The 17330-nt window shown below is 40.1% G+C and overlaps 3 protein-coding genes across 3 annotated transcripts in view; 1 reads left to right on the forward strand and 2 right to left on the reverse strand.

Annotated features, from left to right (window-relative positions):
* Positions 1-3069: 3069 nt before the first annotated feature.
* Positions 3070-4707, reverse strand: LOC131883881 (uncharacterized). Its single transcript, XM_059231482.1, has 2 exons — positions 4462-4707; positions 3070-3441 (listed from the first exon to the last, which is right to left on the reverse strand). Exons 1-2 carry the CDS (start codon positions 4560-4562, stop codon positions 3087-3089), a joined length of 456 nt encoding a protein of 151 aa, XP_059087465.1. The 5' UTR covers positions 4563-4707; the 3' UTR covers positions 3070-3086.
* Positions 4708-9657: 4950 nt separating this feature from the next.
* On the forward strand, positions 9658-16173 carry LOC131883813 (kinetochore-associated protein 1-like). The gene is made up of 5 exons (XM_059231392.1): positions 9658-9848; positions 9914-10303; positions 10371-10727; positions 10800-10946; positions 11003-16173. The coding sequence occupies exons 1-5, from the start codon at positions 9717-9719 to the stop codon at positions 16052-16054; spliced, it is 6078 nt and encodes a 2025-aa protein (XP_059087375.1). The 5' UTR covers positions 9658-9716; the 3' UTR covers positions 16055-16173.
* The window catches only part of LOC131883816 (zinc finger protein 704-like), a gene marked incomplete in the record, with an annotated part of 4098 nt that continues 2872 nt past the window's right edge, over positions 16105-17330 (reverse strand). The window contains 1 exon segment of the mRNA XM_059231395.1: positions 16105-17217. Within this exon segment, the coding sequence (XP_059087378.1) occupies positions 16930-17217 (288 nt within the window).

The following is a 17330-nucleotide window of genomic DNA, read 5'->3' on the forward strand; positions in this document are numbered from 1 at the left end:
TCATGCTCCATTTAATTTTTCGTTACTCTTTTGGCAACTGAAGAAACTTGAAGCTTTTAGGCAATGTTAACATAACAAAAACTATTTTTTTATATATTCATATATCCTAAAGAAGGAACCTCAGGGTTGAAAATTGTTCTTGCTTTTAACAACAATGAATATGTTTGTGTTTTTAAATTTTGTTATATTTGCACTGCTTCATTGTATATATCTTCTCATTCTAATTCTGTTCGACTAAAAACCAGATCCAGAGCAAAATCTTCTTTTGGCATGAGTATGTTCCACCAAATTTCTCAACTCTCTCCATATCCATCTGGCTTTTTCCTTCATCATTAGCTGAGCCCGGGTAAAGATCTCAGTCTAAAATGTGAAATATCTAGATAATATGAACGTACTTCAGGAGAAGTGTTTATACCAATGCTCGGTAAGTACCTTAAAAACGCTAAATATTTGGAAAATGCTTGAAATATCTAATTAAATTCTTTCGAAGATTTCATTTTTGATACGCTTTCGCACGCAATATCAACATTCAGCGAAAAAAAAGAAAACTGCCGGCAGCAAACCAGTTTTCTTACGTTTGATTTTTCAAAAAAGTAAAATCGATTTTGCAATGTAACCTAAATTTTATAATAACTTAACTTTGTCCGGATTCGAAACTCACACCTGCGATACACATTATTTTGACTTTTTAAATATATCTTTCGCATCCCAGTTTTTAAATTTCAAAAAGACACGAGGCATGTTTTCCCAATAAGATTGTCTCAACCGTCTCGGTTGAAGTGGTTCCAATTTGGAAAAGAAATTATTTTCCTATTATCCATTTTCATTGGCTTCACCAAAGAAGGATGGCAAATAATGAGAGTAATGCAGTGGTAACTTACATACATATATACAGCACATTGATTTCTATCTCTTTTCAATATTAAAGTCAAAATGGAAGAGCTGTTAGCACGAAGGTTAGATTTAAGCTGGATTCAGGACTCTCTGTATCAGGTCTCACCCTGGTTTTGGATTCAAAGCTTGAGAGCTCGGAGGCCTCCCTCCCCATCACTGATATCACGGTGGTCCCCACAACACTGATTAAGTTTTTGTGCAAATGCCAAGACTTCTAGTAACGATTTTCGTTGTTAATGAAACAAAAGGAACAACTTTTGTGAAATATCATCTCGTATTTTAGCTCAGATTAGTATATTAATCCACTAAACACCTACAAATAGATAATATTTTTTATAACGCCATCAATAGATGTTGGGGGTAACCTTATTTGCGTTTCCAACTACAATGATATCCAAATCAATTGAGTAACGAATAAGATATCACGCTTTTAAAGATTTCATTTGCATCAAATTTGGCTACAAATTGCTCCGGTTGTATCTTAAAGCAATTGCCAAGAAATATAACATTCTTTTTTATGCCAAAAATATAAATGGAAAGATTTCACCTTTTCGAAAAAGGTAAAAAAACAGAAAATAGCTTGCAATATAACTTAAAACTTACTCAACGTCAATATTTCACAATTGCTATGCCAAACTTGTCAATTGCAATTTTAATCAAGCTTAATTGTGAATTTCGACAAAGCTATATTAACGTTGAATAAAAAATATCGCTAGTACGTAGAAATTAAGTTTTGCAAAAAGTGACAAATTTGAAAATTAAACTGTCACATGTATCGTTCAAATACTCTAGGAACATGATAGAATAGTGTAGCTTTTGGTACTTAACTGAAATGAAAAGCAATTTTGTATGTTTTGTAACATTTCTGTTCTCCCTTGTTTCTCAACCAAAAGTGAAGTACTTTGGGCCTGCACAATTTAACGTTTGGCATCAATTGTTCAAAATTAACCTTTTATGTCTTTACTTGGGCTGCAACCTTTAATTTCAAACTTTGAAATCAATTTTAACGCAAGGAAAGTTCTGATTTCAACCAAAATAAACAGTTTTAGGCCAAATGTGCAAAACAAAAGGTGAAAAGTGCAAATGTGTAAATAATGGTCTTTAGTGACAAAATTTCTTTTTATACCGTACAATTTGCCCGTCCCTACTGATGATGTAAAATTAACTTGCGGTAGGAATTGGCAGAATTCCGGTTGTCTGATAGAGTCCCTAAACCAAATCTATTCTTGGGTTGCTAAGAGTATCATGACCTTATATATAACGCCCGTTTAAGTCCAGACAGTATCACGATGCTAACTCTGTACAAGTCGATTGTCCAGCCGCATCTTGAATATGCCTCGCCCATTTGGGCTCCAATGAGTTCAGCAGGTTTGCAAAAGGTCGAACAAGTCCAAAGATGTTTCACTAGGAACATCACAGGATTGAGAGATATGCTGATCCGGTTGCATCTTTCAAGTCAGAAGTCAGACTTGGACAAATCTTCAATTAGCACTCCAGATCAATCCCTCATTCAAGCACTAGCATGATCTGCCAACTCAAATTCGTTGGTAGACCAAATATATAAAGATTAAACGGTAAAAAATGGACAAAATATAACTTTTCATTTGAATAGCACCGGGAATTACTTTCCCTGTAGCTGGTAGAAAAGCCCGTGAAAAGAACAAACCAAACCATACCAAGAATACAAAATCTTGAAATATTGTGCAAAAAGCGACTTAATCGAGCCATTCAGGAAAAGTAGTTCTAAACAATCATAAGCAAAGCTACTAAAATGAAGAAAACGGGAAAAAAATGTCAAGCAAAATATTTTTGAACACTTTCATTTGGTAAAGGAAAAGCGGAAACTAATGAAAAAAAAGCAATTTCTTGTGTCAAAACGGTATAAAATGCAAATAGATCAGAAAAAGCGCAATTGATGTATGTGGGTGCTTTGAACAGCCCCGATTATGACACGTGATGTATGGGTACAGCCAACAGCTTTAAATGATTTGCAAGGTAGTTGATGTAAAGCCAAGGTCGAGTGCAAGGTTATCTGGCCCATGAATAGGCCTTGAAAAAATGATGGCTGCAAGAGGCTTACTGATTAGTTTGAAAAAAGGCTGCATTCAAATTGTGGGCAAACTTATAGGAAACTAAGCAAATGACATATGCATACTCAATTCCTTACTGTTTGTATTGGTGGACCCTGTATTTCAAAATTTGGTTTCGACATCAACCACGAACACTTTTTGATCAGCCAACCTTCTCAACCGAGCGAATTCGATTTCTCGCTTTAGATTTTTCTGTCTTTGTATCTCTTGCATCCTCTTCTCTTTCTCTTCAAAGACCCTGAAGGTCGTCAGTGCCACCAAAGGGTGCCTTAACGTATTCACCAAGCATCCAATAATAACGAGAGCAATAGCCTTACTGGTCACATCCAAGCCCACAAGGTTGGTCACGGCCGCTCCAAATATGTACACAAGAAAGAATCCCGTGGCCATGGCTGTTGCTCGAACCGGAACCGTGGTGATTGAATTCCTCAATTGATCCCTTCTCGTGGAGACCGACCTTTACAAGAAAGAAAGGAGAGGAATAAATGATTGGGCGAAACATAAGCTGAAAGTATCGGCACAATGGATTCTTGGATGATGACTGAGTAAACTGCGGAAAAAACATACAGAACTTAGTCATCTTTGACATGCAATTGATGAAAAATTCAATAGCTTTGATTTGAGTTGTAATTGAGTAAAATAAAAATATAACCGAAAAAGTGATCGCTGGAATTGTGTTTGGGTTGGGCTAATTTGGTGACCATTGAAAGTTCGACAAGGAATAAAAGATTTTAAGGAGATGGTAGCGCATGATTTCTGTTTCTATTTACGATTTGGATCCAAAACGGGAATGTCAATCTATAAGTAAAGTACATCGATTGCATCTTTAACAATATGGCAACTCATAAGCTCAAATGTAATTACTGATTACTTACCACTACAAATTCAAATGTAATTGATTACATTTAGAATTTGAAATGTTATTTATCACAATCAAAATATTTCAACACAATTACTAGTGAACAATACTTGGATTTGTCAAAATAGTTCATTCATCAATTGTAAGTTTTTTCCTCTGCAATTGATGTGCAAAAATACGGAAATCCGTTTTAAATCGGTGAAAAATACAATGTGAACTGTGACTGAAGTATTGTTTGGTGGTCATAGTAAGCAAAGTCATTGCTTATGTGGTTCAGAGATTATGCAAAGCACGCAACATCATTTTTAAAAAAAAAAGGGCACTTTGGTTCATGGCATTAAAGCAGGTTTCTACCAAGAATAACGAGCTTGAGGGCACAACATTTTATACCATCATTGATATAATGAGTCTTTTGTTAGTCATCAACAATCCCTTTTGTTCAAGGGCATGAAATTTAGGGATGTACTTTTTACAGAAAGTAGTTTTTGTTCTCAAATTTTCTTAGGTCTGATGTTTCCCCGAAAACAGTTTTTGGGCATAAGAATTGCGAAATAAGATGAAACCTAATCAAACCAAAGTATCACTCGACTCTGCCTCTAATGAGTAATGCCTTAGTACCTGGTGCTGAATACTTCAGAGCTGTGTGATCGGAGAAGTAGGACGATCTTGACGTCACCCACAATCGAAGCCAATTGAGGGATAAACATCCAAAGGTTCATCAACCTCGTTTCCAGCCTCAAATTTCTACCCGCTCCTCCATAGAGACATGATTCGGTGGCGAAGGATATGGGCCAATTCAAATGAATGTGGATGAAAAACAGAGCTCCATTGAGACCAACATACAACAAGAACAGAGGGAGGATGGACCGTGGATACCAGGTTGTAGTTAATTCCTTATTTTCTTTAGCAAGCTGAAGCGACTTGAGCCTATATCAGAAGAGCAAACATTGGATCAGTTACATTTGTCTCCTCATTATACATACAAGCGAGCCATTGACTCTCTTAAATGAATGAAATACTTGTAAGGCCATTAAACTGGCGAAACAATTACTTAGTAAAAAGCTTTTCTTATCAGCTATAACTCTGCTGATTCAGCGTTATGTACCACCAGAGGTTGCTTGTAAACATCGGCTTTACTGGGTTTTTAAAGTAAGAAAGTGTACCTTTTAACTGAAGTGCGCCCCAGGAATGATTGCAAAATTTGCAACAAGCTTGCGTTTCCCAGATCTTTTGGAAAATGTAGTGAAATTGCAAATTCTGCAATTTTTCAAGGCATATGGAATTTTGTTTTACGTAAATGAAGATGCGAAAAAGGTTGCAAGTGAAATATGAAGCACTCGTATAGATATTTTCAGTCACTTTTTTTAAATTATTTTGTCTCTCTGCTATCATTTCATTTTTTGAGAAAGAATATATCTCAAAGGTCTAAAGATGTTTTATTTGAGTAATTTTCTCCGTCTGTAACTTAAGGTTGCAGGTATTAATGATTTTTTCAAATTATACTTGGTCATTGATCAGGCGATGAAAGATCATCACGGGCAAAACATGACCTTATGTGTTTGCAAAAGTTTGAAACTTTATTATAATCTTGATCATATATTCAAAGCTTCAACATGAAAACAAAGCTCTTCTATAACAGTTGTATACAGATCTATCACATTTTTTGTTTTCCAATATGGCAGACGTACAAAAGTCAATGCCGGCAAAAACTTCCCACTTACAAACTTTTTGACATGAAAGGCAAAAAAATCCTTCTGAATTTGTTAGTACCTTTATTGTGGTAGGTTTTGCCGCAAGTTTATGAGCAACTTCAGATGATCTATGCAATTTTGCGGTCAATAAATACCACTCTCATCTACAAATATTGACAAGGCCGAATGACTGTTCCATAACGCTTAAGTGCTGCCATGAGATGCCACAAATGAGAAGGGTAGATACGTTTGGCAATACGGCGGTGGATCTTGTAACATCTGAGGCCAAGTCCGGACAAAGTGGCCTTATCAAGCTGTGTTGGAAAATATCCAAACACATCTTGACATTCTTTTACCTCGGGACAGCTTTGATTTTTTGTGCTTTTTGGGATTAAAACTCAGATTAAAATCCTACATACCCAAGAACATGTGAAACCCATCCATTTTCAAAAATATATTCGATAGAATAAGGAGCACGCTTAGTTAGCACCTGAACTCAAATTAGCATGTGACCATTATATAAATATTTGGGAATTAATGGTACTGTTTTCATCAGTTTTATTTCCAAAATGTCCCCGTTTTATCTAAACTCAAATGCCCAGACAGAGGGATAGGTTTTCAATAACTCTGCAATGAAAAATATTTTTGTTTAACGGCGAAAAACACTGACAAATCAACACATCTTTGCCTCAAGAGTTAACAACTCCTATATCAACAAGATAAACAAAACGAAACTGATTTGAGTATTCCCAAAGGAAACCAATACCAGGATACCATATCACTTAAGCTATCACTTAAAGAGATCTTCTCTCTCTGGCTCTTAGCATCTAGTGCGCTCGAAGAACCTTAACCCATCAAATACAATTGTCTAATTTTCCCTTTCAAATCTTCAGTAAATTGAATTCCAAGAGGTTAGTTTATATATTTGGATTCACTCACCTTAAAAAAGCAATGAGAGCCGAACAGAACGGAGCCAAGGTGATGGGCGTGTATACCGTGAAATACATGGTGTAGCAAAGAGAGCTGGCAGAGATCCCAAGGCCCATTCGAAACCAAATGAGTATTACAAGGAAGAATCCAGGCAATAAGACAGACATAACCAAGTCAACAAAATGAATGGTGAATACCAAATGCTGACTGATTTTGAAACGGCCGTAGAAATAATTTAGACTCCACAGATTGGAGCAAAAGCACATTGATAGTAGAAACCAGATGAGATGAAAAGTAGGATAGATGAGAATCCAATGGGTTTCAGTAGAGTTCGACATGACAGGGTGGTCTTCACCGACTGGGATGATGCTTTTGATTGCCCCTCATTGACATTTAACTTGAAACAAAATGAGAACCTTCCATTAAAAGCCTTTCAAGCCAAAATATAAAAATGAGAGCATTGCAATATGACCCATTAAAGTGGGTTCTTGAGATAAAATTTCTCGCTCATTTCTAATAGTTAGATGACTGGTAAGAGATGTGATTTGGGACTTGCCAGACCTTCAAAGGTTTGTTTTATTGGCTGACCATTGGGCTACACACAAGCTGGTTGATAGATATAGCGCAAATTAGGTGTAACCATTTAGATGAGTGTTTCAACATTAGCTAAGCAAAATTGAACAACGTGGAAAGCGAGGTACTGATCTCAGCCTCTGCGCCTGATTAGAACAACTGTCAAAGATATGCAACTCCTGATATGTTTCTTTAGGTGACTTTTCAGGCATTTGATGATTGCGGCTACTCAAATACATACATACATGTAGCTCATAACGACTTATTGGAATTGAATAACAACAGTAATGCAAACTCTTCTACTTTTCTCATCATTCCTTTAGTAGAACTGTGTCAGGTTTTAAGGATCTTGTTCTTGAGGACCTCTAAGATGTGCAGGGCTTGAGTAGCGCCGTTACATGTAACGTGCTACTTTTTGTGTAACGCAAACGGTGACGCGTTACTTCTCTGAAAAGGTAACGGTAACGGAAGGGGTTGTTAGCCCTCCCGTTACCCTTACTTTCTTCTTTTATAAACGAGGGTTACTTTCTTCTTTTATAAACGAGGGGAAGAAAAATGCGTAAAGGTCTCCTAGCCTATTTTTTCAAAATTTCGTCTCAAATGCAATGAATTACTTTCCACTGATGGGATCAAATACATAATCACGAGAGCAATTTGTTTTATTTCAGTTTTACTAAACGTTAAAGAACTCATAAACGTTGTTTTTTGCAGTTTTAGGCCCTCTTTTTTCTATAAATGTAACGATTAACGTTAACGGTAAATTGTTACTTTTTCTAAAAAGTAACGTAAACGGTTTCGCGTTACTTTGCTCTGAGGATGTGTCCTATTGGTCTACCATTGATTATTCATGCCAAGGCTGACCTAACCCTGAACTCAATAAGCACTTTAGGCCCTCCACTCTCTCCTGAAGTCAACACACCTTCCCCTTCACAAATGAATTATCTTTTTAAAAGATAATGCACGAAGTAAGGCAAAAATATTGTAAAAGGAAAAAAGTACGTCTCAGATTAAATTGTACCGAGATCACGAGCTGGCTTTCATTTATAAATTCACTTCATCGGATTCAGATGATTTTTCATGACGTGAGGATGAGTTTTTGATTGGTCGGATGGATGAGCCTCGTTTGGCCACTGATGCCTGCCATCACTTCGTCCAATGTTTCCGATGGGCATTTCTATATTGAATTGGTTCTTTATCGTTGGATGTGGTTAGTGTGTACAAGTTTGCCTGAGTAGACAGATGCAGTTGACATTATAGTGTATCACTAGCAAAATTTAGAATGTATGGCCGTGTTTTTTAAATCAGTTTTTGGGAGCTTGAGGGAAACGGTTTTAAATCAACATGCTTATATTAAGTATAATTATATATTAAGCAAAAAGAATTCCTCACGGCTCTTTTGCAATTGTCAGATGCAAAAGTTATTTCTTGTTTATTGTTGCTACCACTCGAAAACATAATGTGTAAAAAAGGGTGTAGGCATAAAAAACACGAATAATTTGGAAGATAGAGAGAATCCAAGACAAAATAGAACCAGCCGCCAAGCGCCATTATCTCGGGCATAGCAGATGGGCACAAGTACAGTTTAAGGTGCGTAAAGTAACTGACATTTTATAAACAAATAGAGGAAAGAGAATTGAATAGTCGAAATATTTTGAAGGCCTTCATGTTGTAATGTGTTACTTGACTAAAATTTTATTTCATAGTTATTTTTACGCCATGACATGACCAAGAGTCGCAATAAAGATTATTATCAAAATGAGACAGTTGGCCGGCAAGAAAAAAGCTGACAATAATTTATGACAACGGGCAGAACTTTCGGGTCAGGGTGGACTTCATTCTCTCTAATCTTCTCTCCTCGAAAGCCCATTCGTTGATGGTTTCCTGGTAACGGTTCCGTCCAATTAATTTCATCTGAGTGTGAGTCATCGTACTTCCCCAAAAGGTTCGCGTAGTAACATTACCAAAGATATGATAATAAAACTGCTGAATATGTTGCATCAAGCCATGTAATGAGAATTAATACGCACTGTCTAACTTACTCTTACTGTCGCCAATCTCACCAACCAACCAACCAACCTCATTAGGTAATCTCACTTGAAAACCTTCAACAAAAGTTCGCCGGGGGGTTTCGGGTTTTCGCAAGGTTGCGTTAAATTAAACCTCAATGTCTCGCTAAGAGTTCTGACCGTTCTGACCCATGGAACTAAACCATGGTAAACGTTATTCTCCACCGATTAGTTGGCGGTGCTACTTTTTTAAATCTTAACCTGACCTAATCAAACCTAATCTAACCTTAACTAACCTCACCCAACCTAACCTAACACGATATTAATAGCCCTTAAAGTCTCTCTCCAAACCTTTCTAACATTTTGCCACCAATTTGAAAATGAGCACCGCCAACAAATCGGTGGAGAATAACGTTTATCCTAAACCATGCACCATTACAATCTGAACAGAACTAGGAGCACTCTGCCAAACCTAAGAAAGTCATCCAAATTCATCATCAACCGTTCACTTGTCCAAAATGTTTGATGACATTTCATTTCTCGAATTATATTTTTCTATTGCCGGTCTAGCGTTTTCAAGGAGGAAATAGGAATGCCTCATCCCGCCACCCTGATTGGGTGGCTATTTGGCGCCATTCAACTTTGAGCTAAGATCCGTGATTGACGTGAGAAAATGTGGTCCGTGTTATGCACGGATTTCGATCCCGAGGAAGAGACCGCCAACTTTGGCGTGACCCGAGCGGCCCTCCAATCCCGCGGAGGCGAACTCTACGATGTGGTCACTTTCGCCACTTTGGAGCCCAAGGTGATTCCCTTATCTAATGAAATTCCGTCCATGTCTGGCTTAACCCTCTTTGTCTTTCTATTGAGGGCGTGCCTGAGCGGCCACCCAAGGTCGTGAGTCGTTGCAATGAGAGCCAGATTCTAGCCTTAGCTTTAGAGCAATGCCTGCACGTGATTCAGCCGGATTCCACTGCGGATTCCACGCCCCATCCGTCATTTTCCGTCATATTTGCTGCCCCGATTCACGCATTGGCGTGGTCGCCGTGTCAGAGGTTCGTAGTGGCGGGGCTGGAGGCGGGGCGGGTTCAAATGGTTCATGTGCCTACTCAGATGCCTCTGCCACCTTTTGACCTGGGGATTGAGGCTGAGGATAAGGAGAATGAAAGACTTCAAAGTCATGTTTGCTTGGAATGTCATGCCACTCCTTCGGCTAAAAATGGGGCCATGAACCTGTCGGTGGTGTTGAATACAGGTTGGGTAGGTGATAATGGAAGGGGTGGATGGGATGAACTGGATTAATTGTGTGTGTGTGTGTGTTTTTTAGATTTGTAAGATGAAAGCTTTGGATTTGGATTCGTTGCACAAGGCCATATTGAGCCAGGATATGGAGTCAATGAAGTCGTTTCAATCTCAATTGGCGGTTGAAGTCTTGCCCCTGATGGATCAGGAACTCACCCAATCTTTGAGCAGCCAAGAATTTCGAATTACCGCCTCCTTTGAACATTTAACGAAAACGGACGTGGGATCGTTGCCCATGGATTACTTGGACCAAGCCCCGAGCTTTGTTCAGCAATTGAAGATGAGCCGTGTTTTGAGAAATGTTCTCTTTTCTTTGGACAATCACGGTCAAATGCACATGACGTGTCTGCATACGTTGATAACCTTGCAAGTTTGGTCAGAAGTAAGTCGAAAGAAGTCTACCAAAGATTCGGGTTCGAAAATTAAATTCGAAATAAAAATTGGTTTCTTTTAGGAGCAAGTACTAGACTTTGTGTTGATTGAGGATGAAGGCGATTTGAAGATCAAAATTCTGATGTTTATTCAATCGATGGACAAAACGGGGGAATATTTGCTGCAAATGCGCGAACACCCTAGCTTCGAACTGCTGTATGAACTACCTGTGAGTCCCGTCGGTTTTCCTTACAAAATCAAGATGTAACAATGATTTCCTCTTAGGTGTCCAAAGTGACCCACCTGATTGATTGTAGCATGAACCAAGAGTCACCCATGTTCATCGAAGGCACTTTCATCGAAGGCTCGGATGTCATAAGCTTCCTGCGAATGCGCGGGATTTGTGAAAGTGTTCTTGAAGCTCGTCTCCATCGTCTCATACGTCGGAATAAGTTTGATGAAGCGTTCAAATTCGCTCACAACTTCAAACTTCCGGTACAAGATGTCCATCAGGCCAAAATATCTTGGTTATTGGAGCAGCTCTCGCCATGGCGGGAGACAACACTTGATGAATCCGAAGCTTCATTGCTCTTGACCGACCTCAAGGAAACGCTAAGTAAATTGACCGACTTGGACTTCATAGTTCAATGCTGCATCAATGCTGCCCTTCGCAATTTAAATGATGTGGAGGAACTTTTGAAATTGGCCAGGAATATCATTCAGAGTAATGTGGGTAAAGAAATGAACATCCAGTTAATGATAACGGTGAGTAGAACACTTCAACGATTAGAGACCTTCAACATGGCTCTCGATGGTGCGGGAGCGGAAGAATGGATGGCATTTTTAAGAGCAGATTTGTTTCAAATGTTTTTGAATTCTGTTCGTGAGTGCAAGTTGGAACAGTCCTTGATAATATGGAACCGTCACAAACCGGAGTTCTCGAAAAGTTTCGATAGTGAACATGTAGTGATGTGCTTGGAAATGATTCCTCGAACGTGGTCTGTTGAAGATCGACTTCATTGGTTGAATTACGTGTTACCAGACTGCCTACAGATGTGTCCCGAAGCGTTGGGGGAAATTGCCTCTTGGGCATATCGAACCACGTTGGTGTATGAAATGGAATCAAGACGAGAGTGGCCTGACAACGGCCTTCAGTTTGCTGGCGGCATTCTCAACACTTTGTGCTTCTCTTCGGACGTTGATCAAGAAACGAATCTCAAGGCCGTGAAGGCCCAACTTGTTCTCAATTGCCAAAGGTCCAATCCTAAATCTGAACTCTCTAATCTGATTGGACTCAATGATTTGTTGAAAGATCTAAGAACCCTCCATAAACGCCATCGTCTGAGAGTCAAGGTCCAGGACTTTTCATCCCCGGACAAAATGTACGTCATCTCACTTCTCCTCGATTGGTTGACGTCCCAAGAAGAAATTCAATCGCTGGTGGAGACCTTCCTTATTGAATACATTACACGGTTCAATCTAAGTCCCAGTGATGTGTTTTCGACCTATCTATCAGAACTCATCAGAACCACGGAATTCAGCTGGCATTGGCATTTTGGTGAGACACCTTGGGAATCCAAGGCTTCAGCACTAATTCCTCACATCGAATCCATTGAGCGTAGAGCGCGAGTTATCCTAGAAATTGCGAAATGCGCTCCCGTTCCCTGGAGTGCAAACATTCAGAGAATATGCGACAGTGGTACGAGTTTAGCTCACCCCTTATCCAATGAAATATTGGAGCAAAGTAAAATGATAGGGTTGAAGTTGATCCTAAGGAAGTACGACTGTCGCACTCTTGGATTGACCGGCTTTCGATTGATCCGATTATTTCAATTAATGATTAAATCCAAAGGCGAAGAGGGTTTTAAGGATGCCCTAGAGATTACCAATTTCTCCGTAGACGCTGTTGAGGCTGATTCATATCGCATCTATATCAAGCATCTTCTAATTGAAGGAAACGATTCCAAAGAAGCCCTGAAGGTGTTCAAGACCTTGTACGGGTTACAACCAGAAGATTGCCGGAAATCAGCTGAAATCCTCATGAATTGGGCTGAATTGTTGTTCACCCATAGGTATTCTCATTTTCAAGAATCGATCACATCATTTCTCTATGGCATGATTGGCGTTCTAGAGTTGAAAATGAATTCGGATCTCGGGACTAGAGTGACAAAGTTGAAAAAGCGATTACAGCTATTTCAAGAGTTCCAAATCAAAGGAACGCTTACCGACCCGACGCCCATCCGGCATTATATGGAAGTGAAAGTGACCAATAACATGACGTCGAGGGACCTTTCTCAACTCTACAAAGAAGTGCTGCGTTTGGCAGAACTGACTGACCTGGGATTGGGGATGCTATTAAAACTTCTTTTAGAAGTGCTGTCGAAGTCTGCAAAGAGTGAGCTCGCGGTTCAACTTGCGTTAGGATTGCACCAATCGAGCTCTAGAGGGGGTAATCAGAACTTCGTGTCACATATTAAGTCTATGATTCTTTTAATGAACTCTCATCTTGACGGATCTGAAAACAACGATGAGCTTCCTGCCATTCTTCGAAAACTAGCTGGGAGTTGCCTGATAAGTTGTCACCCTCGTGATCTAGCCAAAGTTGCTTACATTGCACGTTGGCAATACTTCATTGAGAGAATCCAGCAACAAATGCACAGGAACCTCAGTCTGGCAAAACTCAACCAAGCTCAGAAGATACTCCCCGGCGAGAAGCTCGTCGTGTTCTTTAGGGACAAAGGACTACCGCTGGATAAAACAATTTATACCACCATCGACGCCTGTTTACAGATTTTGGATTCGGACATTCTTTCCAGCGTGGTTGCAGTTAAAGACCTCTCCAGTTTTGGTGCGAAATTATGTACCCAGCTTCACAACATGGGTCACCATGATTTGTCTTTGGCCTTACGACTGTTGATAGGGGATCTTCTTCTTCAGTTGGCCGTCCAAGCTAATGATCAAGACTTAGTTCAAACCGTGATTCAAGGTCATGTCACTTCGTTTCAAGTGAAAGCGTTACTCCCGAAGGTGCTCAGTGAGAAAAGACCCGATTTCATCTTGGCATTGACCTACCTCCTGGGGAATGCTAAAGCTAAATCCCTCATGGATCTTGCTCATGTCAATTCTAATTTCGGAATTGAATACAACAAGTTGGCAGCTTTAGCGCAACTGGGTCATGAATTCAGTCGCTTATGGAACCTTGTTTCGCCCTTGGAAAACTTCCAATCCTTACTTGTCAAGGCCACGTGGGGAAGATTCGCTACTGACCATGGGATTCAATTCAAAGATTGTTTTGCCGGTGGTAAGAGTGAACTGACAAGTATGCTCAAAACTTTTGCCATAAAACCAGCCATCTCTTTGGAGAATATTGTTCGCTACTGTCGAGCTTTTGATATCAACCTATCATCTTCAATGGTGACATACATCCGAGTTTCTTTAGCCAATTTGGAGCCAACGATTTGTAAGATTCAAAAAAAGGTGATGAAGCCCTCAAACTTTGACGAAGTGATTGAAAGAGTTGAGCGGGCTTTGTGCTACTTGGAATCTGGAGATGAATGTCTTGCCTTGCTCTCCGAACTTTTCGATGAGGTTAATCCTTACAATTATGAGGTGCTTGGCTTCGTCATCGAAAAGCTTCAATACCTTCCCACTATTGCGACTGTTCGTGATGACAAGCAATGTGATATGATACTTCGGTCAAGCCAATGCTTGGGGTTTCTTCTGCAAAACAACCGAGTTGGAGAACTCACAGAGACTGAAATCGATAAGTGGTACGAACACAGAAACGGCACGATTACACCCATTAGTCAATTTAGGCTCCCTTTTACTTGGTTGATCACATTAAAAAGCAAGGAAAAATTCAAGATTTTGAGGAACGAGTTCCAATTAACCAATTACAGTCTGTGGTCCAAGATAGCGAATGTGTTGAAACTCAAGACTGACACGATTTGTATGCAAACCGTGCAGAATGCCATTGGGGCCATATCCAACTCCCAAGAAATACTGGACTCTGATTTGGAATGGAAACTCCACCTTAAACACGACACAACGATGACTAGTATCCATGCTTGTTTATCTAGCATGGAGGATCCTGTGAAGGCCACCTCTTGCGCCCATTGGGTTGTGAACCATCTACCGGGTGGTGCAGATAAACTTCTGGCCGCCGAAGGAAGTCAGCTCATCGCCAAAAATTGGTTCGAAGAGACTGGCGAACAAGCGGCAGAGCAAGGGTTCGTTCTGGCTACCAACACACTATTGAGACTAAAAGTAACCAATACCTTGTACAAGTATGGTTTGAATTCCAAACAGTATTTAGATCTCGCCACTCATGGTTCTGGAATTGATATCATATTCAAACTGTTTGAAGATCCGAGCATTGTTGATCGAAGCAAAGTGGCTGGGGGCCGGTTTCCCGACATTAATCTAGCCGCACAGGAGATAGCCGATATCTACGATGAGAACATTCAACGAATCAAATACGACTTATTTGACCAATGGCTTCCCGAAACTCATTCCCAAGAAGATCAGGCCAATTTTGACGAAACTATCACAAATTTCAGACTTGTTTTCAACAAGAGTGATTGCGGCAGCAGAACCAGCATCAATGAAGACAATTTCCACCGGTGCGTTTATTTGGCGCAAGGTGATAATGAAGAAGTGCTGAACTATCTTCTGAACAAAGGCTTCTCCAAGACACGAAATGTGCACACTATGCATAAATTCAGGTCACTGAAATGTCTTCTGGCTGTTGGCAATGAGAGCTCGATTGAAGCTTGCACCTCAATGAAGTATGAACAAGTGAGGACCCACATGCAGAACCTTTATTTCCTGGCTCGATTGGAGAGCTTGAACCTTTCGTATGACGAAGAGACTTTCCAAGAAGCTGATAAGGCCGCTCTTGTGGAGAGTGTGCTTCGCTCATGCTCACACAACTCCAATGGTATTCTCCTTTTAGTCGAGCTTTGCATTCACTTCGACATCTACCCTGCCAATTTATGGATCAGTCTGTTGGAACACATGGAGCAATTAGGCATGAATGCCGCCTTAACGTCAGTCCTCCTTGAACTGAACCATCAACCCCATCTTTGGCACTTTCCAGCCTTCGCTTCAGCTTGGAACTCTCTCATTCTTCGTCCCTTTCAGGAAGCTGCCAATCCCCCGGTAAATGAAGAGACAGTGTTGAAGTGTGAAAAGAGCTTCAACTTGATCAGTTGTTGTCCAATTGCCAACAGTCTAGATTTGGAGACAGTCAGAGCTCTTTGTTCACGTCTGCAACTTCAATGTCTACTTACCAAATATTCTTTTCTCTTTCATCATGAGAATCGTGCGGGAACATGAATGAATTGTGAAGACGCCGAGAGAAAAAAGTTATGGAGTTGTTTTGAAAGTTTGTATGATTTGAGAGGACGAAGATGAATATATTTTATAAACAGCCACGCTGTTTTCACGGCGATCAACGATTTTTGTTGGCGGTGTTTTGTTCTGGAGCAATATGGTCTTCAAAATCGGAGGATTGTGGATTGCACTGGGGGGAGGGGGTTGTTATTGTTCAGATTTCGAAAAAGTCAAGGTTACGGTAGGCTGTTTTTTTGCTATTTTTTTTGTACTGCGCGTTTTGAAGTGTTTAGAGGCACGAACTTTCACGAGATTTGATACAGTCTTATGAACTCTTAATGTAAGTACTTTGCCAAATTGGAATTGAACTGCAGAAGCATGATGAAACAATCAAGAAAGATAGTCAGGAAATCTCAATATGATACAGTTTTTAAGACAATAGAGCGGCCCGACGAATTTAAAATGGAATCCATTACCTTTTGAATAGAGCTCCAAATTTGAGTTGAAGCCAAGTTCTCGAACTTAATAAAAGATGATTTGATAGAGACAATCAGCAATCTTAGAATTTAATATATGAACCCTTTGCACAGGTATTTCTTCGTCGGGATAACTTTGTTTCTTGATTCGACATAACGCGAAGCATTGAATAGACCTCTTTTTGATATAGTTGATTCTCATTCATATCGGTAAGTCTTTCGAAGTTTGATTTATGAAAGCACGACGGTAGGCGTGGTGTGAGGAAAATGTGGTCTCTGAGAGGTTGTGGGTTTTCTGTGGCTAATCCAGAAAGTCTCATTTCTCGACTAGCTCGGTTCATTTGCATATCGTTTCAAGGTCTGCCCAAATGACAAACCTCGACGACTTGGCATGGCTCACTTTTATCGGGGGGATAGGGTGTGACTGGACAAGTTCTGCGCTGAGATCAAGAGAGATTGGTGATGTGTGGGCATGGGCTCAGAGGCATTCGTGCCAAATCGAGCGCAAGCCTTCTTCCACTTGCATTGGGTACACCAGAGATCTCTTTGTTCCAAACCATAGACCTTCCGGCATTTCTTCCCATCCCGGGGTCGACGAGCAGGAGATTTGCCCGTTGTGGTCCCATTATTGGGTCTGGAGGTGTGGCTGTTTCCTGGTGGACTGATCAGAATCAGCTTTCCGGGGGAGCCCTAAGGTTCAAGAGGAACGGTTTGTGAAAATGTGGTCGCTCAAAAAAAAAAGGGGCTTTTATCATAAGGACCCATCAACTTACCATGGATGGGGCAATGGTCAATGGCACCGC

The sequence above is a fragment of the Tigriopus californicus genome, chromosome 7 (genome assembly GCF_007210705.1).
Source record: "Tigriopus californicus strain San Diego chromosome 7, Tcal_SD_v2.1, whole genome shotgun sequence".
Taxonomy (NCBI): domain Eukaryota; kingdom Metazoa; phylum Arthropoda; class Copepoda; order Harpacticoida; family Harpacticidae; genus Tigriopus; species Tigriopus californicus.

Bases quoted from the DNA above. Each gene is read 5' to 3' on its own strand.
- LOC131883813 (XM_059231392.1), top strand. From the start codon at position 9,717: ATGTGGTCCGTGTTATGCACGGATTTCGATCCCGAGGAAGAGACCGCC. The intron at 9,849-9,913 runs GTGATTCCCTTA...CTTTCTATTGAG, and splicing joins TCGCCACTTTGGAGCCCAAG to GGCGTGCCTGAGCGGCCACC. The intron at 10,947-11,002 runs GTGAGTCCCGTC...ATTTCCTCTTAG, and splicing joins AACTGCTGTATGAACTACCT to GTGTCCAAAGTGACCCACCT.
- LOC131883881 (XM_059231482.1), bottom strand. From the start codon at position 4,562: ATGAACCTTTGGATGTTTATCCCTCAATTGGCTTCGATTGTGGGTGAC. The intron at 3,442-4,461 runs GTACTAAGGCAT...TTTCTTGTAAAG, and splicing joins TCTGAAGTATTCAGCACCAG to GTCGGTCTCCACGAGAAGGG.